General features: G+C 38.0%; 2 protein-coding genes across 3 annotated transcripts; both read right to left on the minus strand.

Moving 5' to 3' along the window:
- Window positions 1-532: 532 nt before the first annotated feature.
- LOC121854685 lies at window positions 533-7,617 on the minus strand. 2 transcript variants are annotated; one of them, XM_042349385.1, is made up of 5 exons: window positions 7,488-7,617; window positions 5,182-5,444; window positions 2,128-2,254; window positions 1,728-1,868; window positions 533-997 (listed from the first exon to the last, which is right to left on the minus strand). In XM_042349385.1, exons 2-5 carry the CDS (start codon window positions 5,442-5,444, stop codon window positions 842-844), a joined length of 687 nt encoding a protein of 228 aa, XP_042205319.1. In that variant the 5' UTR covers window positions 7,488-7,617; the 3' UTR covers window positions 533-841. The 2 variants fall into 2 exon arrangements, with proteins under 2 accessions (XP_042205319.1, XP_042205320.1); XM_042349386.1 differs by lacking the exon at window positions 7,488-7,617 and adding an exon at window positions 6,226-6,355.
- Window positions 7,618-11,072: 3,455 nt separating this feature from the next.
- Window positions 11,073-27,372, minus strand: LOC121854748. The gene is made up of 7 exons (XM_042349486.1): window positions 27,205-27,372; window positions 18,060-18,210; window positions 16,300-16,817; window positions 15,509-15,668; window positions 14,789-14,959; window positions 13,949-14,061; window positions 11,073-13,256 (listed from the first exon to the last, which is right to left on the minus strand). The coding sequence occupies exons 2-7, from the start codon at window positions 18,181-18,183 to the stop codon at window positions 12,756-12,758; spliced, it is 1,587 nt and encodes a 528-aa protein (XP_042205420.1). The 5' UTR covers window positions 18,184-18,210; window positions 27,205-27,372; the 3' UTR covers window positions 11,073-12,755.
- Window positions 27,373-27,785: the final 413 nt, after the last annotated feature.

Here is a 27,785-nt window from a genome sequence, read left to right on the forward strand (position 1 = left end):
CAGTAAAATCTTTCAAGGGTCATTTTGGCCACTAATTACTCTGCAATCGAATCGTGGACCACATAGTCATAATCAGCAAGCTCAGGAGTACTCATACTGTGCTCCTGGGACAATGGGACACATCTCCATGTTTATAACATGGATCCTATGAGAAACAAGGTCCCACTGAAAGGAAATTCACCTAATGAGCATTTTTCAAGAATGCAATTGCTCATTAAGAGGGGCCTTACTGTAGTCACATTCATAAAGCTGTTGATACAGACAAAGTATTCCAGTTTACAGCTGCAAAACCAGATTATAAGAGACGCTCCCTGGCTGTAGGGTTTCATACACAACACCTTTTCATGTTATTCATCATTTTCTTCATTTTACATATTTTTTCTTTCAAACCTTTTCCCACTTAATAATGTGTAGTTTATATAATATTGCTGAAATATATTTTGTATGAAGTGAACAAACGACCACATAAAACTCGTTCACTTTCCGTGTCGTACATAAACTTCTAAAGACAATCTAATAAAGAAAACAGGAATAAATGTGACTGTTTATTTACACAAGCCTGCACATTAACATTGATATTTTACACAATAATTTAGTATACAAATAAATCTATGCTTTCACAGATATACCAATAGTTGTCATTTATGGTATTGTATAGTACTTTATATTATTTGTTTTATTTGTGAATCTTCATATTACAAAAAAACTGTTTAACTACACCATCTTAAGCTTATACAAGGAAGTAGTATGAGGTCACTTGGTAAAGAAACAATTTCAAAGGAAATAACTCAGAATTAAAGTTTCTGTTTTGGATCCCAACTAGTCAAACACATTTCACATATCAACACAGTTTTAGCTGCCAAGGATAATTCCAGTTCTTCCGAGTATGACTGTCAATTAAATCTCTGTCCCACTTTGTGGCATTGGTCTTTGGGTCCTCCTCAAGAGTACTATCTTCAACCTTGAGCTCATGAGAATATGAAAATTCTCCAGTCTCCTGAAACAGACATGGGATTCATTATCATTAAATATCTTTCTTCTCCTGAAAGACATATAAGATTCATCACCAATAAATACTCTCTCCTGGAGTGTACCATCACTAAATACTCTCCAGTCACTTGATAGTTAAGTGAGACTTTATCACCATTAAATGCTCCTCTATCTCCTGTAGCAACAAAGTCAGAAAAAGAGACCCACTTATAGTACAAAAGGCTTACAAGTGTTAACCTAGGCTTGGCATCAACACAGGTTTCAGCCACAACAACTGAACGACGGACACTGATTATTGCTGAAGACCTGCTTGTACAGCTAGCAGAAAAGGTCGAGAAAAGTCCCTGCTATGGATTGCAATTTGACAAATCCTCGGATCTTACAAACAGGGTTCAGTTGATGTGCTTCATTCACTATGCTGACTGTGAGTGTAGTGTGACCGTAATTATTATTGTAATAGTATACTTGTATACCCATAATAGTTGTGACATTTCTCATATGACAAACTTGAAATGTGACCAAATAATCTTGGAGGTGTGGGAAGTGTGACCCAGTGTTGAAAAGGTTGGGGAACATTGGTTTAAAGGAAACCAAGAATATATTATCAGCTGTGTCACGATGAGCCGGACAGCAAGTACTCTCAGAAAAAAGAATGAGTAAGTCTGTAATGATTCATATTTTCTACAACACAGTTCTCACTTTGTTAAATTAAGGAAAAAAGACAAATTAAATTTTACCTTCAAGAAACAGCATCTTGGGTCAACTTCTTCAGGAAGATCTGCAGGCACTCTTATAGGGGTAATCTTGACCAGGTATTTCACTTTCCACAACATGGCATTGATTTCAGGAATGTTCTTTACAATTGTATAATCACTTCTCTGACAAAATAAAAATGATAATTGTCAATGTAAAACCAATATACTGTAGCTTGCTGGCCTACATAGATCTATTAGCAAGATATTTGATGTCCCTGTGGTCGTTCAACACATGTAAGGATGTTGTGGTAAGAGATTTGTTGATGAAACTCATGTGATCGCCTCAAATTAACATTCATCTACTGAACAACTAACAACTGCATATTAGCATCTACAACTTTATATTCCAATACAACATTCTAACAAACCATTTTAGACCCACCTTCCCATCAAGCCCAAGTTTCTTCATGATATCCTTGTCCCACCAAGGCTTGTTCTTGAGACATCTAACTCTGGTGACAAGGTGAAGGGGTGCTGGCTTATAGGGAGGATCTACCTCACCAGGGAACCTGAGAGATGTTATTAAAGGCTTACTGAACACACACTTTTAAATCTTGTTTCAAAATACATATCATGAAAAATAAATGCAAAATTCTTATCCAGTACTGTACCAACAATTTATTTCATTACTCAGGAAAATGTACTGGAAAGCCTACTGAAGGGTTTCAATATGATCAAATCAGAAAATAACAGGTTTGTATAAAAAAAAATTCCATGGAACAACGGCACAGGGATGTTAGATGCAGATCTGCTAAAACCCAACAGGTTGTGCTGTCTGATGACTGACATATGATTTCCTAAAATCATAAACCAGCTCTCCGTAACCTGCATAAATCACAAAAACATTATTACTATTTCAAATTATCCATCTTCCCTTAATATTAATGGGTAGAAATGCTATAAACATCATTAACTGCTCCTGAAAGCACCACCAAATCTAGATGCGACACTTAGCTGAACATTAATAAAATAGAGCTAAGAGGTAATTGTCTGTTCTTTATGGCAGTCAACAAGTGACTGAAACCACAATGGCAGACAGACTCTAAACCCAAAATGTGGCGCGTGTGTGTACTGGGAAGGTAAACGCATCTGTCTTTTAGATCTCGTGCCTCTAGAGGGCAACCATGCAGCCAATCTCCCCTTTAAGGGCAAAAGTTGGGAAGATATGTCTAGATAACTGCAAGTTCAGCCCTAACTATCAAATGGAAGGTCTACTGCTGTCCTCACAACCTCTCCCCCCATCGCATGATATGAACACCAACAAGAGCCAAGGCCAAGTACTGTATAAGACCCTTCATAGAGAACAAATCAACTTCTAATTAAAAATCGGTTTTAAAGAGAATGGGGGTTCCAATAATTAGTGGATAGTTCATGAATTCAATCATGAATGAATGGTTTTGTTTAAGATTCACCCAATGTAGAAAATCAAAGAAAGTGTTTCTGACCTTGGAGCAGAAGGATTACCTCAACAGCTTGAAAAGGAATGGATAAAAATTTTTGCCAAGAATTTTAGGTGACAAACAACAAAGAAATGTATGATAATTCATTCACTAAAAAAAGCCTTTATCTCTTTATAACAAATAGTTTTGGGTAGTTCAATTTTTGTATAAGAAGGTAGTCCTCCCAAAATGGTAGGCAGTTGTATCTAATCCAAAAGAATCACTTACAAAGATACATGTAGTACTACAGTAAATGGTAATTACAGGCTAGATCTATTTTTTTATAAGAGGGATTGGCCCACCTGGGCACAGGTCACTGACCCACATTGGGGCCTGGGAGGGGGGGGGGTGCAAAATAATAGCAAAAGAAGAAACAAATTTTACCATAAAATAAAGTTAAATACAGAAATGGAAAAATAAACAGATCCAGTGCGAAACAATATATACTGTATATGTTGTGTTGTCAAAGTAAGAAAAACAATTGAGACCCTCCAACTGTGTGTAAATGTGGCAGAAAGTCAGTCAGATCAGCAACCTGGGACTTGATCACAATTTTTGTGAAGCCATATAACAGGGTGTACCAATAGACAACATGATTATGCTTCCTATATCTTCCCAGGCAGAAGTACAGTACCTCCCTGTTTGAAAGATGAAGCTACAGCAAGAGAAGAGAGTGAGTGTCTATATTAAACCACAGAATGTAGAACTGTGGTAGTAATCCGCCAGCCTCAAATCGTCCAAGCGCAAAGTAATGCTTTTTGAAGTCTATCATTTACCTGCACTGTCTCAACACACAGGAAACTGAATAGTTCCACAGCCTACATGCACTGTATATCTACATTGTCTATATTAGTTTATAAACATGCTAATCCAATTGTAAACCTGTATGACAACTTCACTGAATAAATATCATTATTGTGTTACTCGCTATATGAATATTCACATACACAAATGTTTTCAAGGAACCTAAACCGTATGGTAAACCTCAATATTTCTGGATGTTTTCACATCATTCTGACATCTTCATATTTTTTATTGATACTTTTGTTCCATCAAAAACAATCTCAAAAAGCTTTGTTCAGAGTGAAAATCAACATTGAACAATACAGTACATGAAGAAGTTATATTGTTCATATTCAGTACAGGTATCCCTCACTACACGAATGGGGTTAGGTTCCTGAAAACCCATTCGTTGTGAATTTCCCTATCTCGAATAACAGATCATATGGGAAAAATAGGGTTCGGCCCCAAGGACAAGTGGGATGTGGCCACCCCAGGTTACTTCTGGGGGCATGTGATTTGAATTTTTGCTAGGACCCAAATCTGAATAAGCAGGGGAATCTTTCGTAACATGAAAAAGGGGTGACAATCTATGAAATTTGTAGAAGCGAATTTTCGTATCTCGAACATTCGTATAGTAAGGGATACTTGTATCATAATAATTTGTTTATTTAATGAGCTCTAGGCTTGCACCATGCAAAATTAAACTTGACCATGCTAAATTGACAAAATGGGAATATAATTTAGGAAGTTGTGTTATAGAGAAAGTGTTGAATCAAATCAAGTTACCAGGTAAACAGGGGGGGTTTACTGTATCGAAAGGTTACCAACTCAATTATTTGCATCAATAAATGCACTCAGCCTACTTCTACCTATGTCAAACTGGGTTCTGAGAGGTTGTATTATTTTGGACTCCACAAGTGAACTGCCTATATTACTCCAATTTCCTCTATAGTCATCTCGTGTCATTTTCTTATTCCAGTCATATTGATATTAGCTCTTTAAAAAGTATTCTTCAATGAAGGACCTCTCATTTAGTACATTATACCACTGAAGTACTTGAACAAAACATACATAATTAAAACTGGGTAGTAAGGTGGTAGTAAGAGAATACTGTAGACAATACATTTCTTATTAAAACAAAAAAACATTAATAAGGACAAATCTTTCAAGTAGTCAATACCTGTATATATGCTCATTTAAATCTTTAAGTCTACCTTGGGTAATATTGAAATCCAAAATATTGACGACCACCATCTGGAAGTTCCTGAGGATAATCTCCCTTATTTCCTAAGGGACAATCCAATGGAGCTGGATGTGTTACTTCTCCCGACGACCAGGTGATTGATGATGTTTTTGATATGACTGGAGTAGCCGGCAGTTTTGGAAAGCGCGGTTTCCTCACCTTCGAATGTGACCTGAAACGTGCCCCAACAGGTGCAGTTACCAAGTCCAGCCGCCGTACAGCACAACGTAACATCTGCAAGATAATAAATAGCTACAATATCAAATATAACATTGTTTGCACAACAATAAAAATCATATCACCATCATCATCATGAATATTTAAGGCCATTTTCCATGCTTGGGTGGGTTAGCTGCGATTACCCGATGGCAGCTCTTCACACTGTAGGCTACAAGGTGATTAATATTCGTCTTTGACCCATTCCTCTTCTAGTGTTTCTGACTACCCTATACAGTACAGTACTGTACTGTACTGTACTGTACTGTACTGTACTGTATATGTTATATTCTTAATTACGAGTAGATAATGTATTTAAAGGTAACGTTTCTTGTGCAAATGCTTATTTTTTTTTAATATACCGTATTTACTCTTAAACATTTGATTAGGTTAAATGATATCAGCCATTGTTGGTATGATAATGGCATGTGTTATTGTCTACCCTGTTTGTTTACAGCCGACCTGTTCAGTCTGAGCTTCCTCTCGCGTCCACAAAATATGTCAAATTGCACCATGATGCTTCAACAAAGTTGCTTTCATTGGTACCAGGGTAAATATTCGTCCATTGGCTGTCCTCAGGTTTTGATACAAAAATTATTTTTTGGGGTGTTTTATGGTGCATTTTACTCAAATCTGACCTTCAATTCTTGCGCAAATTAGAGTTTTTTTTCTTTTTATTAACATTTTCATTTGTAACAGAAACCACTAGCATGCACAAAAATGGTGGTCAGGTTTGAGTAAATAACACCATAAAACACAAAAGAAAAAAAAAATTACTTAACCATTTTTTTGAGCTTACCTGCTACTGTGGTGGATACAGCTGGGTGACCTGGTACACTTATGGTTACAGACAAGACTTTCTGTCTTTTCTTAAAAGTTAACAATTTCCACGTGTAAGACAGTCTTGATGTTGGTAGGACACCGTGATCTTGTAATATTTGGATTGCTTCACTATTGTTCTGATAAACTCGCTGAATAACAGCTAGATAAGGGAGAGCACTTTTTTCACACCATCACGAGCCTTCAAAATGGCTGCTTCAAAATGATTAGCCAGCTAATTCACTTGACACGATACTTGAAGATCATTGGTTGTCATGTCGCAAAGAGGAGGAGGAGAGAAGTGACTCTGGCAACATGGCAGGTACAAAAATTTATGCCTAGAAATTTGTGAGATACTATTGTACGTTAATATTGATTTGCACAAGAAATGATATGAAGTCATTTGTTTGTTTTTTTATAGCCTTTGTGTCTGTAATATTGAAAATTGGAAAACTGCAGACAGCCAATGGACAAATATTAACCGGTACCAGATATCAAAATAAGCATTTTCTGTTTAATATAGTGGAGACAGCTAGGAAGTTAGGTAAGGTTAGGTAGGTTTCTTTGATTGGTTAGATCAGGTTGTATGGGGGGGATGATAAGTCCAAAACGACTCATTTCCGACGGAAATGAAGGTCAAATTCGAATGAATCGCACCAGATACCATGGGAGAAACAAAAAATTGTGGTTGAACAGTAGTTGTGGCTGAAACTGTAAATTTACCGAGGGGTCCGGGTTAGGTCAGGTCCTTCTGATTTCTCTGGTTAGGTTAGACATGTATACAGGTACAGACTGATATTTGAGAGTAGTTAGGTTAAGTGCTTGGGGATGGTTTTGTGCAGCATGTTTTTACCTCACAATTTCCCTCACTTCAAACTCCTGCCCACTATGTGTATCAAAATTGCATGTTTTTAAGTGTAAATCAAAGTCAATGAAACTAAAAAAAAAAAATTCAGACAACATTAAGAAATATTCTAATTTTTGCTCTTTCTCTTTATATAAAAATCAATATAGTCTCGTGCATGGTGAACACGGAATATTCACCGTATATTATCACACATGCTTCCAATAGTTTTATTATTGTGTACCAATGGTGTGCCCAATGTCTTGGTTGAGCCTTATAATTTCATTCACTCACTTTCGGTTACTTCTTCCGTCAACTTCTACAGCCTCTCTATAACTACACCGTCAGTCAGTCACTCCGAAATCTAAGAAGAAAAAAATATGGAATACAGTAATTACCCCGTGTGAATGAAGTGCAGAGGCGAGGCACCAGCACAGTACACACCCGAGCGCGCCCACACCGAGCGAGCCCACACCGACCGACCGTCAACAAACCCACACCGACCGACTGAGCCCATAACCGAACCTCCGAACAGTCCGAACCCTAAATCCCCCACCCGATCTCATCACAGTGATTAAAGGGTCGGTGAGGAGGGGTTTCTCCAGATATTGTTGATGAAATGATGATACGAACAATCTTCCTGTGTTTGAGGACAGACAGTATGACACAGCACTGACCCACATTGTGTCCACAGCAGAGGTTATAAGAAATTAATAGACTATCAAAGCTAAGGTTCATAAGAGTCCCGGACCTGGTCGGCTTGGGCGGTCGGTCACGTCTCTGTCACTCACTGTTGGCAGGTACTGGACATGCAACGGCTCCTGAATGTACCTGAACCTGTTCCAGTGTTGATCAAATCTGGTCTTGAAAGAGCTCACACTCAGTGGTCACAACACTCTCTGGCAGCTTGTTCCAAGAGTTCACAACTCTCACTCCGAAAAAGTCACCCTTTACAGTTTTCTGGACTTGCACCTTCTTCAACCTTGAACTGTGACCCCGTGTAGGGTAGGCGTCCGCTAGCTCCTGGTATGGACACTCGACTGAGTACTGAGTAGTGCCCTTTGAGATGTTTATACACCTCAATTAGGTCCCCCCCCCCCCCTTGCCCGTCTGTAGTATAAACTAGCTTAGCTATAGCCAGTTGGAGACGCTCTAATCTCTGTAGATAGCTGAGGTGCCGAAGTGCCCTGGATAACTTGGTATCATCCGTAAACTATAGTGTTTTTTTTGTTCGGATTCACAAAGTTTCTTAATGCTAACGTTGTTCTTTAATTGGTGCTAAGTGAACTTATGTAGTTAAAAGAAGTCTGTAAATACGTGTTAATGTAGAGGTTGTTTGTGCGTCAGCGAGGCGCACCTGGACATTAGACACTCGCATATATCGCGTGATAAAACACCCTAACACTGCTTGAAGGGATTAGGTTAGTTCCTTTTCCATTTCTAAATCCATTTGCTTTTCAGATAACTAACTTTCTATTCTAAACTTTATTCTACTTACAATTATGTTTAATAAAACTTTTCATACCTTTTTTTATCCTCTTCACCACTGATTGGCTCGTTAGCCGCTTGGGCGATCGGTCACGTCTCTGTTACATGGATGATTTATTAAGCTTATTGTTCTAAACTGGGTGCACACCTTAAGGCTCCTGGCCTTTTAAGTAACAAATCCACAGCTGCAAAGATCTGCCGATTTCATATTACTGTATATCTTAAATGCTGCGAGATTATGTCAGATTGATTCACGTCACAGTTTCAAAAAAAGATTCGTACATTAAAATTTTCTCTTAACTGGTGGTAGGTCTGTAACTAATTCCCTTAAGCTACAATGCAAAGGTTTGATGTTAAATGTACGTGTAAATGGTGGTGTGAGAACACATTTCGATGGTTTACTTAAGCTAAGAGACGCAAATATAAGTTCTCAAAAATTCATACATAGATTTTCCCTCAACTGGTAATAGGAAAACAGAGATTACCAACTCATTTTAGTTACAACACGAAGGTGGTGTCTAAGCTACACTAAACCTCTAACTGTATCTGGGACTCATTCTTTCCACCACATGTTAGGAAAAAATTTTTGAAGAATCTGGTTCCTAAATTGTTAAGAGGCCGGATGTTTCCCTTTCACTCCATCTTAACCGGACGTGCTTGTACCGACCCCCGGCTCCTCTCCAGCAAGGATAAAATAATAGTAAGGATAGTTCACCAAGCACTTTTTTACCCACAATGCACAGCTCGGAGACGTCACTGTTGCAAACCCACATCATCTGGTGACCTCCGTGTGTGCCCGCACCTTGCTCCCATGAAGTGTATCAACAATTATGGTTATTGCTGCAATATACGGGTGTACCAGCAAATCTCAAATCCCAAGCAGAGAGCACATCAAGCATTACAGATATCCCAGAGATAAGAAAACTTTTGATAAATGGATAAATGCCAACAAGCGTTCTGATAAAGTAAACACATTAAGCTAGCCGAGTTCATATTTCTTTTGTATCTCCTTAATTCTGGAATGTTGTCGATATCCAGGTATCTACAAGAAGGCGAGACATTCATCTTGCTATATGTGGCCAAAAAGAACTCTGAACATATTTAATAATCTTGAAAAAATGAGTTAAGTACATCAGTACGTGGGTTTCAGGTGTCAACACCGTGCTTGTTTCAAAGACGCGAGGGAAAATTTCTTGTAGATTTTTAATTCTGCAATGTCATTCAATATCAAGACATACAAAAGACAGTGAGACATTTATCTTGCCACGTCTGACAAAAGAAAATAATAATATTGCCCAAAATATAAGAAAAACCAAAGTTACATCGCGTAATTCACCGGCACAAATAGTCACTCACAATGCCATTATGAATATATATCACAACTTCAGTTGACAATGGGGAGCCAATTCAAGCACTGACATTGTGAGTGACTGTACAGTATTTGTGCCCACCAACTATGCCTACCAGCGACAATTTCTCTTGACATGCTTACGTGGATAACAGAACTGTACTCTGAAAATCAATCATTATATCCAGTCATCTGATGCTCACCGACAATAAAATGTATATACGTATTAATAAATTGTACCAAAAAAGTGAAAAGTATTATAACATTTCTTTACTTTGAGTTTTTTGTCAGCTAATTAAAACAGCTATGTAATTCAACAACACACCTTATAAGGTAATGGTGTCATGGTCACAATTGCATGGCTAGTAATTTCAACACTTAATTATTCATATTATGCTCCACCGTCCACAAAACATGTGTGAAACTAATGAGTTACCCCGAGGAAGAGACTTCTTTTCCCTAGCAAGAGGTCAAATCAGTTTTCTATTGAAAGTCCTGAAGTCACTTCTGTAATGTAAATTTTAAGTTATGAGATAACCTGTGTGAGTAGCCATAAGTCAGATATACAGTACCTACAGTGATATAAAACATTCAAGGTGTATTGAGTATAAGTTGAAAGCTTCATCTATCTTTGGGTGTAGAGTAAATTGTGTTAACTTTTATCCTCTTCGCCACTGATCGGCTTGTTGGGCGTTCAGTCACGTCTCTGATTACTTTTCCTTTTCATTTATCTTCTTCACCAAAAGATCGGCTCGCTAGCCGCCCGGGCGATCGGTCACGTCTCTGATTACTTTTCCTTTTCATTTATCTTCTTCACAAAAGATCGGCTCGCTAGCCGCCCGGGCGATCGGTCACGTCTCTGTCACGCACTGTTGGCAAATACTGGGCTTGCACCGGCTCCTGAATGTACCTGAACCCGCTCCAGTGTTGGTCAAGTCTTGTCTTGAAAGAGCTCACACTCAGTGCCGTCACAACACTCTGGGATTACTGATCTGGTGTTTGTGAGAGAACGTGATGACAGTTCAATACTGAAGCTGTATTTCCTTGATCTACAGACCTCAGAGAATCCAATAAGAGTATTGGGTTAAGTGAACAGGGCATAGGTATAATTTCTGAAAACTATCAGTAATAAATAATAAAATACAAATGAATTTTTAAATATATTTATTCTACACCCAGTAACAAGCAAAAACAATTGTTCCCAATTGTGCAGAGTAAACATCTTGAAAGTTTGTACATAAATACTACATAAATAATGCATGCCATCATAAAATGGTGCCAGAAAATGTCGAACAGTTAATAAATACAGGGTGTATAATTATTAAGAAGCTGCAATTGATTGCCACCTGTAATAAGAAGTTTATGGGCTGAGTACAGTAATCATTATAGACGTAAAAATAAATACAACTAAACCATTAAAAAAAATATTTAAATTTGGTAAATTCTCTTTGCAAGTATTAATCTGGGTTTTCTGTCCTACAGTAATATAATACAGTAGTCTCCTTCCCTGACATAGTATTAAAATGTATTAAAATGGTTTGTCAATCATGTTGACTTTGTACTTTGCTGGATTAAGGGTTCTTGTAGTTCAATAATTCAGTCCCATGGTTGTGTGAATAATAGATGCCTGTTCTTCTAAAACCTGTGTACAGTAGATAATTAACATCCCTTAACTACTCGGAAATACTCTATAACCTCATTAATTCAACAAAGAGGCGGCTCTGGATCACTCGAATTACTGAAAAATCCAAATTAAACGAGTATGGAATATTATGACATTATTCGACAATTTTTTAATTCTTGTGTTCAATTAATTATTCATTCATTTCTGTTCAGTTTTGCACCTTATATGGTCATTCTAAAGATTGTTCCTCATTATTCCAACCAGCAAACATACTCAGTTACCATGCCTTGGCTTCTACATAAAATATTCTATTTATAATTATACTGTGCTAACAAATATTTTTCTAAATGTACTGTAATGTACATAAAGAAATAATAAGGTAAATAATACAGTAATAAATAAATGTAATACATTGCGAGGTGGGGCGAAGAGTGAGGTGACTAGGCGAGAGATGAGGTAACCAGGTACAGGTTGGACCTAGTTAATCCGGACCCGATAGTCTGGCAGCTTCGATGGTTAGGGACAGGTATCATTAGGCCTATAGAATACAATTTTCTCTTTGCTTTTTCTGCTAATCTACTTATTTCTGTGTCACGGTACAGTAAACTTGTACCATAGCGCTAACACTTTGTCATAAAGAGGTCCCGTAAGCCTGGGCTTGATTTATGCTGATGTAAGTTGTATTGGTACCAGTAATAGTACATTTTATGCATTATTTTAACCTCAGCAAATTTGAATGGTGTACCACCTAGCACAACTCTTGTTGGACGGAACTGTGGAGACTGATACAAAAAGTGTTTATAGACAAGATTGCTTTATTGTCCCCTTCATTGACTTAAGATATAAATATGGACAGGGTAGTAGGTAATACATCTTGGTCAACTGTACACTGCTGTTTACAAAAATGCAATTACTAATGCCTCTTATAAAATAGGAGTACAGTATAAAAGCTTTTCAGTCATGTGACTCATCTTGAAGTCTTACTGGTAGCATAGATACTGAGTGGTGGTGTTGCATCATGAAGCAAATTAAAATATAAAATTTTACCATCTAAAATTTAATGAAGAGTAACAAACTGAATGCTACAATAAAAAAAGGTGAAAAATTTTCAACCTAAATGTCACAATAAATAAAACTGGTAATAGAGATAAATGTGTGTATAGTGCAATTACTTTGCAAAGTCAGTTTGTGATCATATCAATATTTTCACACCTCACTGTCCGAGTAACCCCATTCTTCCTCAAGAATCATACATTTATCATCATCCTTGGGAGTGGATTTCCTGCTGTTCTTCAGGATATCTGTACCTAAGTAGAACTCAAGATTATCTCGGACATAATTATCATCTACCTGTGTTGATGTCAATAACACATTGTCAGTATCTTCCACATATTCTTCAATTGTGAAATTTCTTTTTCCTTCATCTGTGATATACCCACTGTTACTATCCCCAATTTCATCATAATCAGAAGTACTTACTTTCTGCTGATTATCATCACTGGTTTGTTTGATAGTGATCAGGTCACAAGGTTTCTCATCAATTTTACCTTCAGATTCAGGTGTGACCAATTCAGGGGAAACGATGACTAGATCAACAGGTGTTCCAACATGTTTCTGGGGTCTTGACAAGAAGACTGCTAGGGGCATGAATACGACTGGAATGGCTGCAACTACATTTGCCAGCCAACACACCACGTTAGTCCAATGCTGAAGGAGAATAATGCACAATAGTTACCATAAAACTAGATGATGTTTTGTTCTGTATTATTGAATACTGTACAATCATACCACTTTAAATCCCACTTCATTATAATACTCATTGTTATTGAAAATGTTTTTATCGTAAAACAAAATTTAACAAAATCTCTAAAATGTTTAGTTCAATGCAATATGCAACATCTTTGTTTTTTCTCTTGAGCTGTGTGCTATGCAAATGAGACTGGCTCACTGATTACCACTTGGCACTTCTGGCAGATTAGTGTTTACTTTATCAGGTTGCAAACTTTTAAAAACAGAGTTTTGATCCATAATGTCTGGAAAAAGGTCTGCAAGTGATATATTACTGTCAAGAAAAAGTATCGGTATGAATTTGAAAATGCAGGCCACAAGATATGTGTAGACAAGCTAAGGATTTCTGCCCAATCCACCAATTTGTTCAACAGCAGTTGACACAATTCACTCAAAGAGTTTTTACTGAAGATGGAGAGCCAGTTGAGCTCCATATAGGAGTAAGAGAATTGTATTTGGAGCAGCAGCAGACACGGTCAATTTGTGTAAACCCCAGCTGAATGCAGAAGTGATTTTCATTAAAAATTATTTTATCTGCTGTATACAATGTTGTTTAACATAATAATATATACTACAGGCAGTTCCTGGTTTATGAACTTGTAAAAACCTACCGTTCCATACTGGCAGTACAGGATAAGTACGAGCAGAGGTTTAACTGGCCAAGCCCAACATGCGCCCAGCAGGAGAATAGAGTCACGAGCCCAGGTCTCCACACTACCACAGCCTGAGGAATGAAAAGTATTACTCCATATTTGTCCCATGATATATTTGTGAGATAGATACATAATGTACAGGTAGACACAGATTTACGAAAGAGATCAATTCCTGAAAAACCTTCTGTAAGCTGATTATAAGCCAATACTAAACATAAAAAAAGAAATGCATGCAGTACAATAATAATACTGTACAGTATTGTACAGTATTCCGGTTATACCTCTGAAAAATCTTACTGAGAAATTGCGCCAAGACATAAAGCACCAACAGTAAATCTAATGCACGGTGCGTATTTACATTTTGACGTGTTTTGCATTCACTGGATTTGAATTTTGATAACTTTACTTTTATCCTCTTTGCCACTGATCAGCTCATTAGCCACTTAGGCGGTCAATCACGTCTCTGTTATGCATTGTTGGTGGCAAGTACGGGGCATGCACTGGCTCCTGAATGTATCTGAACCTGCTCCAATGCTTGCCAAGTCTGGTATTGAAAGAGCTCACACTTGGTGCCATCACAGCACTCTCTGGCAGATTGTTCCAAGAGTTCACAACTCTCAATCCAAAAAGGTTATCCTTCACAGTTTTCTGGACTTGTTTTCATTATTAAAGACAGAAAGATCACATATATGTCAAATAAAGTACAGTACTGCACAGGATTGCAATACACCATACAACCACTCAAGCCATCATCACAAGCATTATGCAACAATGTCAATCAAGTAGAACAATACATACTGGTCCCCTCATCATCTGGTGTGTTCTCATCACAGTCTTTCTTGTCCTTCTCCAACCTGCAGGCAAGACCCACACCCAGCAGTATAATTGCCAAGGTGAACAGCGCTGCCCACTCTAAGAACAGACTCAGCACATATGCCTCCGTTATGTGTACATCACAGATAATATTGTCTGAAAAAATAAATGGTTATCATCAGGGTTTAAAACAACTCTCTTAAACAGTTCATTTATTGTCATACCTATACAGTAGTAATGTACTTAGCAAATTAGTCAAGAATTACACCTAACCTTCTGAATTACAACATTCTTTTCTATATTCATCAGCTTTCTTATACCAGATGAAATTTGCAAGAAATTGTTAAAAATTTATTAAATGTCTACTTCTTTCTTTTAAATTTATCAGTTTCTCATAAAATTGTGTTTGATGAAATGTACAATAAAAGAACCATTTTTTTTTTAATTACTGGTAGCTCATGCCAAATAATAAACTAACAGAGTGGTAATGAACCACAGTATATGGGTACAAAAGTAATCAAATACCTTTGAAATCATGTTAGTTTATCCAAGGAAGTAAACAAAGAAACCTAAATATGTTTGATTACTTTATGATGAATTTATTTTGGATAGTATGGATACATGGACGATCAGTGTAAACCAAAAATCTCCATTCTCTACATATACTATACAATGGAGGGAATGAAAACAATGGAGGAATCTCACATATAGTGTAGCCAGTTTCTGTCACTTCAGGCTCATGGAGAGCAAAGTGAGCTGTGGTCCTTCCAACTACCCTGATGAGTCCTGTGGTGAGGGCAGGCACGAACACCAGCAAGAAGGAACCAATGGCCATGGAAAGGGACCGAGTTGTACGCAAGACAGTCTGTGGAGGATATGGGAACATTAGAATTGTGGAGCACAATATGCACACCTGTGACAGCTTGTCACCACTTTTGGAACAAAATACAGTACAGTAGTGTATACACAAAAACTGCACTGCTTAAATAAATGGCACTTGATAAAATGTTGATGTATATACACTTACCAACAACCGGAATCTCCAATAGCCAAATTGAAATTTTCTTGGAAAATCGTTCCTAAAGCCAGAATTTTCCAGAAAATTCCAGGTTTAGGAACGATTTTCTGACGGGCATATTTTCTGGAAAATTCCAAGAAGATTTTCCAGGTACCCGGAAAATTTCTGAAGATTGCAGATTTTTTCCGGGTTTGAGAGATGAAATACAGTAATGCATAATTCTGGAATATATATATATATATATATATATATATATATATATATATATATATATATATATATATATATATATATATATATATATATATATATATATATATATATATATATATATATATATATATATATATATATATATATATATATATATATATATATATATATATATATATATATATATATATACTAGCACCATTTTCAAACCTTTTCTTTGGTATAATTTATTTATGCCCAGTACTGTACTCTGCAACATGCTCACCCTCCGTGTGATGACCAGCCTAAGGACACCAGTGAGTGCAAGACTATAGGCACATGATGAGGTTTCCAGGTCTTGCACATCAGTGTTCCAGCTGCTCTGTGAATTCTTCTTATCTGCACTTGACTGAGCTGTCCATGGTGAAACTGGTTGCATGGAGGGTTGTGATGAGTCACTGTTACTTTCCTCAAAGACACTGTTGGCATTTGAGCTGAATATAAAATTGAAGCCTCCCTTGTGTTTCTCCTGTGTTGCCCTTACTACTCGATTCTGCAGTTTTGTCTCTTCTGCCAGTGCCTGACCTTTTCGCATATCTATGTATTCAACTACAATCCCTATGTCTTCATTCTTGAAATCTGGAGTATTGTGTTGTATGCTAGCCTTCACATCTCCAGCCTTTTGCAGGTCCACAAGATCATGTCTGAAGGCTGACAGTGTGAAGGGAGCCCAGATGACCATCAGGTATATAACACCGAGGAACAGGATTGTGATGATAGAGATACGTTCATGAGTTCGAGGTCCTGAAAAAAAGAGAAAAAATTCACGAATCTCATTTAATTTTCACACTGCAAAGGTTCTCAAAAGTCTCTTTAAATAATATAATTCAAATGAACTGTAAAACTTAATGATTGTAAATTATACTTACCTAAACCAAAACTCTACAACCCACTAGAGCTCTACTACTCACCAGAGCTCTATGACCCACCAAAGCTCTACTACTCATTAGAGCTCTAACCACTCACTAAAGCTCTACTACTCTACCACACACACTAGAGCTCTAAAAGGAAGAAGACAGTTTGTGACAGGACATGCAAAGATATAGGGAATCAGGGGTTAAAACCCCAGGGTCACTGCAAGGAGACGACATCTAGGGCGGATTGTGGTGGGTCTGACCACGTCAACGTTTAGGACGTTGCATAATGCAGTAAAGCATAAAGGCTGTTGCTGGTATTGTCCTGACTGCATAACCAAAGCAGACGAGGTTATTGCAGATCATAAGGGAATAAGAAACCTAGAGACGAAAATAGATGAAGTTGGATCCTTGTTGGTTGCCAAAAAAGAGCAAGTACTACTCACTAGAGCTCTACTACTCACTAGAGCTCTACTACTCACTACAGCTCTACTACTCACTACAGCTCTACTACTCACTAGAGCTCTACTACTCACTACAGCTCTACTACTCACTACAGCTCTACTACTCACTACAGCTCTACTACTCACTACAGCTCTACTACTCACTACAGCTCTACTACTCACTACAGCTCTACTACTCACTACAGCTCTACTTCTCAAAAGAGCTCTACTTCTCAAAAGAGCTCTACTTCTCAAAAGAGCTCTACTTCTCAAAAGAGCTCTACTTCTCACTACAGCTCTACTACTCACTACAGCTCTACTACTCACTAGAGCTCTACTTGTCACGAGAGCTCTGCTTCTCAAAAGAGCTCTACTTCTCAAAAGAGCTCTACTTCTCACTACAGCTCTACTACTCACTACAGCTCTACTACTCAATAGAGCTCTACTTGTCACGAGAGCTCTGCTTCTCAAAAGAGCTCTACTTCTCACTACAGCTCTACTACTCACTACAGCTCTACTACTCAATAGAGCTCTACTTGTCACGAGAGCTCTGCTTCTCAAAAGAGCTCTACTTCTCACTACAGCTCTACTACTCACTAGAGCTCTACTACTCATTAGAGCTCTACCACTCATTAAAGCTCTACTACTCACTAGTGTTCCATTATCCTCACAACCCCAGAGAACCTCACCTCGGGTATGCTTGGGGTGGTAGGAGACACGGAATAGAGCAACACAATTGGCTAAGAAGAGTGAGGAAATGACCACAAGCCGCAGCGACGATATTAAGAGAGGTGTCGCCCATTCCGCCATCATCTTGACAGAGACAGGTGTGAGATTCCCCTGTAAAAATAATGAAAATTATGAGACAAATAAATATGAAGTAACAATAATACACAACAAAGGCCCAACATAAAAAAAATCATGAAGATGAATGAAAATGAAGAAACACAATGAGAGTTTATGGACAAACCGAAGATGATGGCAAATGATATACTGTACATGCTGCGTAGTTTTCCATCAAATAAATGTAACTAACATATTCGAAATCGTTGAGATTTTTTAAAGAATTAGTGTATGAAATCTGAAGCTGGTATTGCTCCAAAAGGGAAAATATTTTATTGGTGTGGAGTGCAGTGGGGCTCGTCAACCCACAGTCATTTAATAACATCACCTCAGGCAATGTGCATCTACAGAAGACCTTGACGGTAAACACAGGATAACAACAACAAACTTCAGAACGTGACTTTACAAGCACCTCCGAATAATGCTTCCTCACACACACACACAATACCACCACACAAACACCGGCATCAACACCATACTACCAGCTGCAATACTACCACGGCACATCTACCTGCTTCACCATCACCACACAAACACCAGTCTAGTTATCTCTGTAGTCTGTAATGGTACAAGAGCGAGAGAGAGAGAGAGAGAGAGAGAGAGAGAGAGAGAGAGAGAGAGAGAGAGAGAGCTGACCTCCAACACGGATGACCTCCAACACAACAACGTGGATAAGCTTCAGGCACTTGTGAGCATTGTTCCTTTGTTTTTCCTCCTCTGACGCGGAACAGGTGCAAACACAATATGATTGGTACGAACGTGTGTGTGTGTGCGAGAGTGAGAGGAGTTACATATGTCACTTAAACTACGACACAACGTTAGCTAAGAGGAAGAAAGACCCCGTGTTTCTTATCGTCAAAGTTCAATATTCCTCCTTGGAAGAACGGTAGTATTACAGTTACTTATAATGACTATATGTAGTAAAAGATTAAAAAGTACCTATAAATCTCATCAACTATATACTTTAACATTATACTTGGCATTTCCTTGTTGATTTACATATATCCAAATGCTTATTCAAACCATAAAAAGGTTAAATGCATATATTAACGCCTTTTCATAGATACAAAAAAAAATTAATGTACAGTCGGGGGCAAAAGTTCTCTCTCCGTCGTAAAATTGAGTCACGGGAATGAGTCTCCGAACTGTCTTACCCTGACTGTTCGATCTCATTTGGGGTCGATTCTGCTTCATTTTGGGCGGTAGAAAACTTTTGACCCCGACTGTACATACAGTACCAAAGCCTTATGAGCACTGTATGTATAGTCGATAAAAAAAAACTCTCTGCACTGTACTTTGGGGGTCGTCCACTGTCATATTGCCTCACACCATTTTGTAAGGATAGTTTTTGAACGACTGTAGACACTCTTCCGCCGACCTTCATCGTCGACTTACCCACTTAACATGGTAAAAATGTATGTACTGTACTATAATTACTAGTTATGTACAGTATATAATTATGACGAGGAATTTTTAACAATTGCATGGTGACTATCTTAGGTACTAAATCACTGCAGAATACGCGCTCAAAGACCCTAGTTGTTGAAGTGGAATAATACATTCAAACACCAACACATCTTTACTACCTACAAGTACTCAAACCTAACGCACCTTATCTGAAACTAATTTATCTCCAATACCATTATTATTATGAACAACTACAAGACACTTTCTGTCTTATTTGTGTAGACTTATTTATAATTTAGCGTACTAAGCTGGTCATTAATATACTCTACATATCCAGTCCAATTTTATATACCTGTATTATCGATATACAGTAGTACGGTATATACTATTCCATGGCGCACCCAGGGGGGGTTTCCTGGTTGCCCGGAAACCCCCCCTACTCAATTTCTGGATGCGCCCCTGACTATGCTTCGTCAAGATTCGGGCACTTGAAAATCAACATCCTCCGTTATACGATCAGAAACATTAGCTGTAATGAAATAAAATAAGGAAAGTAAGCCATTCTACAGGCATTCCACTCCGTCCATCTAATAGACAGGCAGAGAAAGATATTCAGTAAATTCCTCATATAAGTTCACACTGGTTCACCACGTCCACAGACAGTGCAGACATACAAACAATAGCGAACAAATGTCAATACCAAGGATTTCCCCAAAAAGCCATTACAAGTGCATGTTTCTGTGCTCTACAAGAATATGAAGGCTCGAATGGTATATACTAGAAGAAAATTCTCTCTCTCAGAATTGTCAAGGTCATTTGCTTCCGTTGGGATGCAGCTATTGTTTAATTATCAAACAGGAGTGATCACAGTTCCATGGCAGGTAATCATCAGCGTAGAAGGTTCTAACGGGGCAGACGGGGAAGCCAGTCCACAGTAACGGAATTACACATCAGAAGCATTTTGCATATTGTCTGGTTAACCTGGATAAATATCAATGAAGTGTAGAGACAGTTTGGTTAGCCTTAACTGGAACTGCTATTTTTCCAACTCCAGAGTTCAGCTTTTTCTTTCGCTACATCTTTTCAATTATGAGCCACAATACAAGGAAGCAGTTTGGAAGCGATAATACACAGAACCTAGTCTCACCTTACCTATCCTAACTTCCCTTTTCGTGTTCAGGGTTATATTAATTTCTCCACAAATTTGGGTTCATTTCTATTATTTTATTTTCTGGTGCTCACTTTGAAAGTTCATCTCATTTCTAGTTGATAATAAACCATCCAGCAACACAGGCCTTCATTCATTGGCAGGGACCACGCATTATGAGTTGGCTATATCAGGAAAATAAGAACATAAAAATGGAGGAAGCTGCAGTGGGCCTATTGGCCCATACTGGGCATTCCCGTTTACACCCAACCCCTATCGCTCATATATCCATCCAACCTATGTTTGAAGCTATCCAGCGTATTCGAGTTAATGATGATGTTTGGTAACTTGTTCCATTCATCCACTACTCTATTTCCAAACCAATGTTTACCTATCTCGCACCTTAATCTAAATTTGTCTAATTTAAAACCATTGCTGCGAGTTCGCTCCTGGTTGGATAGTTTGAGTACCTTTGCTATATCACCTTTGTTTAACCCCGACTTCCATTTATACACTTCAATCATATCGCCCCTCACTTTACGTCTTTCGAGGGAGTCCAAATTAAGATGCTTTAACCTGTCTCTGTACTCAAGGTACCTAATGCCAGGGATTAGTCTTGTCAATCTCCTCTGTAATACGGTGACCTATATCTATGACGTTTATGTATATAATAAATAATAATGGTCCAAGTACTGAGCCTTGGGGTACTCCACTAGTGACGTTACTCCAATCGGATTTAGTGTCGTTAATGCTTACTCGCTGTTTTCTGTCCTGGAACCACGCCCTAATCCATTTTAGAAAATCTCCTCCATTGCCATGAGCCTCCTCCACTTTTAGTATTAGTCTTTCGTGGGGGACTCTGTCGAAGGCTTTGCTAAAGTCGAGATATATCACATCATAATTGTGCTCGTCGTCCACTGATTCGAAAACAGCTGAAAAGAATGTTAATAGATTAAGAACATAAGAATGGAGGAAACTGCAGCGGGCCTATTGGCCCATACTGGGCAGTCCCGTTTAGTCAGACATGAATGTCCGCTTGTAAAGCCATGTTGGGAATCACTGATCAACTTATGCTTCTCCAGGTGAGTTCGAATAGAGTTTGAAACTATTGCTTCCAGTAATTTACGACGATTATGTGAAAAAAAATAATACATATATATATATATATATATATATATATATATATATATATATATATATATATATATATATATATATATATATATATATATATATATATATATATATATATATATATATATATATATATAGAAAATATTTTTTTTTCGGTTTCACAAAGATTCTTAACGATAATTTTTTTCCTGAATTGGTGCCAAGTGAACAGATGCAGTTAAAAGCAGTCTCTGTATTTACGTGTCAATATGGAGGTTGTTTACACGTCAGCTAGTTCGGCGCACCTGGTGATTAGACACACCTGCTTATATCACGTGATGAACGTTAGGGTGCCTGAATCACCAGGTGAAATAAGCCGGGTTATCCTAACTTCAAGCGATACATTCTTACGCTTCGATGGCATGGGAGATTTATCATGCTGGAGGACCAGAACCCGGTGTATTGATGATAAACAAACGAAATGAGAGAGACAAACGGTATCACAGGGTCATTGAACGGTTACCTCACAGTGGAAGCAAAAACGTGTTGGGTGAAGATGGCTGTAGGAACCACCATCCTTGTCGTGAGCAACATCTCTCTCTCACACACTAGTGTACTTCAATGTGTGTGTAACTACAGTATGTATGCGTGTGTGTATGTGTGTGTGTGGGGGGTGAATGTGTGCGTGTGTGTGTGTGTATGTAACAAAACAATAATAATTGTAAATATGAATAAAATAATTTCCCAGCGAGAAAATACCATATTAACTTTCAAATCATTTTTGCTGGAGAACAATTTTGCCGATTATTTTTCTAAACATCCAAATTTAGTTACGGAATAACTTCAATCACCACCAGTTTTAGCGACGATGAATATAAACTGATATCAGTATATATATATATATATATATATATATATATATATATATATATATATATATATATATATATATATATATATAAACAATTTTAATTATGAAGGAAAAAATAAAGGCATAGAAAAAACATTACTATGAACATATGTAGAAAACTAACAAACAAAATAATAAACGAATAGACGATAAATGGACAGTTATTAGATAACCATGAAAATATAAACTACTGTATAAGAGAAAGGAGAAAAAAGAGAAAGCGGGAGACAGAGAGAGAGAGAGAGGAGTGGTCAGGAAATGACTAATAGGCTCGCCTAAATCCATAGCTTCAAAGATTGGCCAATTCCATATTGTCTTAACTACTGCTACGGGATTATGTCTCCTTGATTCACATTACACTTTCTGTAAGATTCGTACGTTAAAATTTCCTCTTAACTCGTGGTAGGACTCAAACTTATTCCCTTAAGCTACGATGCAATTAAACACCTTTCCGAGGTCTCCCCCATCAGGGTGCGTACGACTGGTGTGAGCAAGGTAGTACAGTATATCTTTATACCTTGGGTGGGAGAGGCCTCGGAAAGGTGTGTGGCGGCTAACTCTCAAACAGCTGGTTCAGTGTTAAATTTTCTTGTTGATGGTGATATAAAAACACATTTCGATGGTTTACTTAAGCTAAGAGACGCAAATATAAGTTCTCAAAAATTCATAAACAGATTTTCCCTCAACTTGTAATAGGAAAACAGAGATTACCAATTCATTTCGGTTACATCACGACGGTGGTGTCTAAACTACACTAAACCTCTAACTGTATCTGGGACTCATTCTTTCCACCACATGTTAGGAAAATAATAATTGAGCATCCGGCTCCTGGATTGTTCCGGATGTTTCCCTTTCACTCCATCTTAACCGGACGTGCTTGTACTGACCCCCGGCTCCTTTCCAATACCATCACCGGAAAAGCAAGAAAATCCACTTTCTCTTGATAATCTTACTTACTGAGTTAGTTAGCAAGACCACCACAAGTACACAAGTACGTAAATGTTAAAAAAAAGATCTTTAAATAATATGTAATTCGCAATTTACATTAAATTTCGAATACAGAAAGGTTGACTGTCAGAAACCTGTCACAAGAATAACGCTTCAACAACTAAATCCTTCAAGGCTTAAATATACATCAAATTACACACACGGCAACAACAATTTAATATTAAATAAGAGACATCTCATTGGTGATAGGAAATTATAGAAATATTAGTTTTAAAAATGTATATATAGTTTTATACTGAGAGTTAACTGAACATAACCAGCTCCTGCAGGTGAGACAGGATACTCAGCCTAGGTAACACCACTATGGTCCTGATACTTGTGAACCAGTTGGCTGTCGCAGAAACCAGTCCAGAGAGAGTTACTACAATGAGGCGTTTCCTGTTCTCTGTGGAAGGGCAAGTCAGGTCACCCCATGGGTCGCAACACCTGGGCGAAGGGTTAACCGAGGTCAGGTCTGTCTTGTGATTCAGATCCAGAACTCTCCCAAATAAGTCCATTGAGTCTCCGCAAATGTGTGTGGATTACTAAGGAGATAATACGCGGTGCTACTATAGCGTGCGGTCTACCACAATATCCGTAGTCGACGGACCTGACCTGACCTGACCCTCTCCTTCTAAAATTCACTTCTATCCCCCCTTTATCCTTCCCCTGAATCTCTTTCCCCCCTGTCACTCGCTTTTATGTATGACCTGACCTGAACACCAGGACCCTAACCAACCTTATAAAAGGGGGTTGGGTTAGGTTAGGTTTATCATTTACAAAGAATATAATACGAAGTTTGTCATTAATATTATGCTATTATTCAACATCTTTATATGATTTGTTTATATGATGATCATGAAAAATATATTTATCACTATTTTGTTTTTTATCATAAAACTCTACTATATAATAAATAATACTACCCTCTATATATCAATACTAAATTGCAGCCTACAGTGTAGATATCCGAGGTAGACCGCACGCTTTAGTGGCACCTAATACGCTTAGTTGGGGTAGATTCTTGTGAAACTTCAGCCCCAAGCTTTGTATTGAAGCTTACGGACATCTATTGGTTATAGGTATATTTTCACACCACAAATTTTGAGGGAAAATTGCGTATAAACCTCTGAGAATCTATCGTGGTATACTCGCGTGTGTGCCCGCGGGAGACATTCTCTATAAGTTAATGAATGAGCCATGAGAACGCGAGCTGAAGCCACCTAGTTGAATGTGACTTTCTAATAACACTTGACATACTAAGTACCCTCGCCAGCCCTCCATCTCTCCTTCTCAGCCACTCTTATTGTTGACGTGCGTGCTTCCGTGCAAACAGTAGATGAACTCTCTGGCCAAGAGGCGTTACAATTATGTAAATGAAGGGGGCGTCCTAACTGATTTCATCTTCAAAAAACACAACCACTAATCATAAAGATTCGGTAATAGTTTAGTTTACTGAGGTGTGAAAATGTTAATTAGAACACAAGCATTTTGTATGCTGAAACGTTGCCCACATAGCGACATTCGATGAAATAAATTAAGATAAATTGATGTCTAGTTAGGAAACAGATAAGTAAACCGGTTTTAAATACAATTGTAGATGAGTGGCACAAATCAACAAATACTGACTCATACGCTGGCAAGTTTCCAATACACTGTAGCTTGAACACGTCCTAGTGATGATGACTGGGTGTACAAAGTTACCTCGCATAGGCTAAAGTATTTTCTTTCCAAATCCACCGATACCAGGCAATTAACTTGTGCAATATATTTTTTGAGACTGTACAGATCGATGTATAATTATGGACGTTGCTGTTCCAAGTGATGAACACACCCACCAACGTTTCTCATTGTAAGTTCTGGAACCTTGAGTTTTGCCTGTGCATGGCAGCTCCTGTCGAGAGTTACTACCACTCTCTATCATCCATGAATCTATCTAGCTTCCTTTTGAAACTTCCAGAGTTCCAGCACTTACTACAAAGTTGCGAAGCTTGTTCCACTCGTCCACCACCCTATTTGTGAACCAGTTTCTTCCTATCTCCCTCCTAAACCTAAACTTATCCAACTTAAATCCGTTGCTCCGAGTCCTATCCTGCTCGGATATTATAAGAACTTTATCTATATCCCCTTTATTGATTCCTTTCACCCACTTAAATACTTCTATCATATCTCCCCGCACTCTTCGTCTTTCTAGGGAATGCAAATTAAGTTTCTTTAACCTATCCTGATATGGAAGGTTTCTAAGTCCCGGAATCATTTTCGTCATTCTTCGCTGCACCGACTCTAGTGAATTGATATCCATTCTATAATAGGGGCACCAGAACTGAACCGCATAATCGAGGTGCGGCCTGACTAGCGCAAGATATAGTTGCAATAAGACCTCTGCACTCTTATTACTTACACTTCTAGATATAAAACCCAATACTGTGTTTGCCTTATTTCGAACATTAACGCTCTGTTTTCTAGGCCGTAGGTCCGGGCTTACAAGTACCCCTAGGTCTCTTTCACGAGTCGACTTCTCTAGGTTGATGTTATTAAGGCTGTATACATTGTCAGTATTTGTTCTTCCAATATTAAGTACACTGCACTTGCTGGTGTTGAATTTAATTTGCCATTTTTCAGACCACCCCTGCAGTTTATTTAGATTCTGATGTAATGCATTTGCATCCTGCCCTGAATTAATCTGCCGCCCTATTTTGGTGTCATCCGCAAACTTGCTTATGTCACTGCTGATCCCAGTATCTAGATCGCTTATGTAGATTATGAACAAGAGTAGGCCTAGTACTGACTCCTGGGGAATCCCACTGGTTACACGGCCCCACTCAGATTTAACACCATCTACGCTGACCCTCTGTGTTCTATCGGTGAGCCATGATTTTATCCAATTTAAAACTTTCCCCTCGATACCATGAGCCTTAATTTTTCTCAGAAGCCTCTGATGCGGTACTCTGTCAAATGCTTTGCTAAAGTCTAAGTAAATAACATCGTAACTATCAAAGTAACTTACTCCACTTTCGTAGTGGGGCTGTGACAAGTAATCTTATCTCACCAGATGATTAGCCCCTTTGGTGGTTAAGGGTGTTTAGCCATCAAGTGAAACAATCTGGGGTGTTTAATCTTCAGGTGATTCAAGTTTGTTTTCTGTAGTGTAGATCGAGAGGCAAGAGCAACACCTGATCGAGAAATATTATACCTATGTTGGTTGAGATGCACTGGGTTGACTTTACCTGATATTATCCTTTACCATTAGAAGTATCTAAACCAAATAACTGCACCCATTTATAATCGCCATACTTTCAAAATTTCCAAAACTCTACTGCTAAAATAATTTGACAGTAATTCAATTATTTGGTATACAAAGATAACTTATGATGAACCGAGAATCGTAAACAATTTATTTTTTATTGCAAAATCAAAACTTCCTCACCTTATTTAAGACTTCGTGTTAATCACAATCAGAATAATATGATAATCACATCCGTATTTGAGTTAGTAATCTTCGTTTTACACTAAAAAAAATAAACTTAAAAGTTTTTCAGTCGCGTGGAGAGAAGCAGCCGTGCCAACGTTTACACCACGGAGTCTGAGGACGATCTGTGAGGAGAACTGAGTCACCTCGCTGACTCCCAACGCGTGTGAACGATCTACACAAGGAAGCAAACAACCGCATAACTTTCGTTCATCCCGGCACCATTAATATCCACATTTAATACATATATTAATTTATCTAGATTTATCCAGTAAGCCAAGAAATTTAACGAAATTTCCCATGGCTGTCGAGAAAATCCCGGTAAGTTATAAGAATTTGTCGGTACGAAACATTCTGAAATTAATTCTTTAGGTAACGACACACGTTCTGTTCTAGTAACGCCGATGTTGCCACCCGCTGGCCCAAACTTTCACTTCGGTTTCTGTGCTTTCTGTTGAGAAATAATTACAATAGAAAGCACAACCGTTAGGGCTAAATAGTTCCAGCAAATTTCCAATAAAGAATAGTACTCTCACATA

Source organism: Homarus americanus, unplaced genomic scaffold, assembly GCF_018991925.1.
Source record: "Homarus americanus isolate GMGI-L3 unplaced genomic scaffold, GMGI_Hamer_2.0 scaffold53233, whole genome shotgun sequence".
NCBI lineage: Eukaryota > Metazoa > Arthropoda > Malacostraca > Decapoda > Nephropidae > Homarus > Homarus americanus.

Bases quoted from the DNA above. Each gene is read 5' to 3' on its own strand.
- LOC121854685 (XM_042349385.1), bottom strand. From the start codon at position 5,444: ATGTTACGTTGTGCTGTACGGCGGCTGGACTTGGTAACTGCACCTGTT. The intron at 2,255-5,181 runs GTAGACTTAAAG...AACATCTCTCAG, and splicing joins GGATTTCAATATTACCCAAG to GTTCCCTGGTGAGGTAGATC. The intron at 998-1,727 runs GTAAAATTTAAT...TGTCTGTTTCAG, and splicing joins CAAGATGCTGTTTCTTGAAG to GAGACTGGAGAATTTTCATA.
- LOC121854748 (XM_042349486.1), bottom strand. From the start codon at position 18,183: ATGATGGCGGAATGGGCGACACCTCTCTTAATATCGTCGCTGCGGCTT. The intron at 16,818-18,059 runs GTGAGGTTCTCT...TCTTTTTTTCAG, and splicing joins CCACCCCAAGCATACCCGAG to GACCTCGAACTCATGAACGT. The intron at 13,257-13,948 runs GTAGGTTTTTAC...ATTCTCCTTCAG, and splicing joins TGTACTGCCAGTATGGAACG to CATTGGACTAACGTGGTGTG.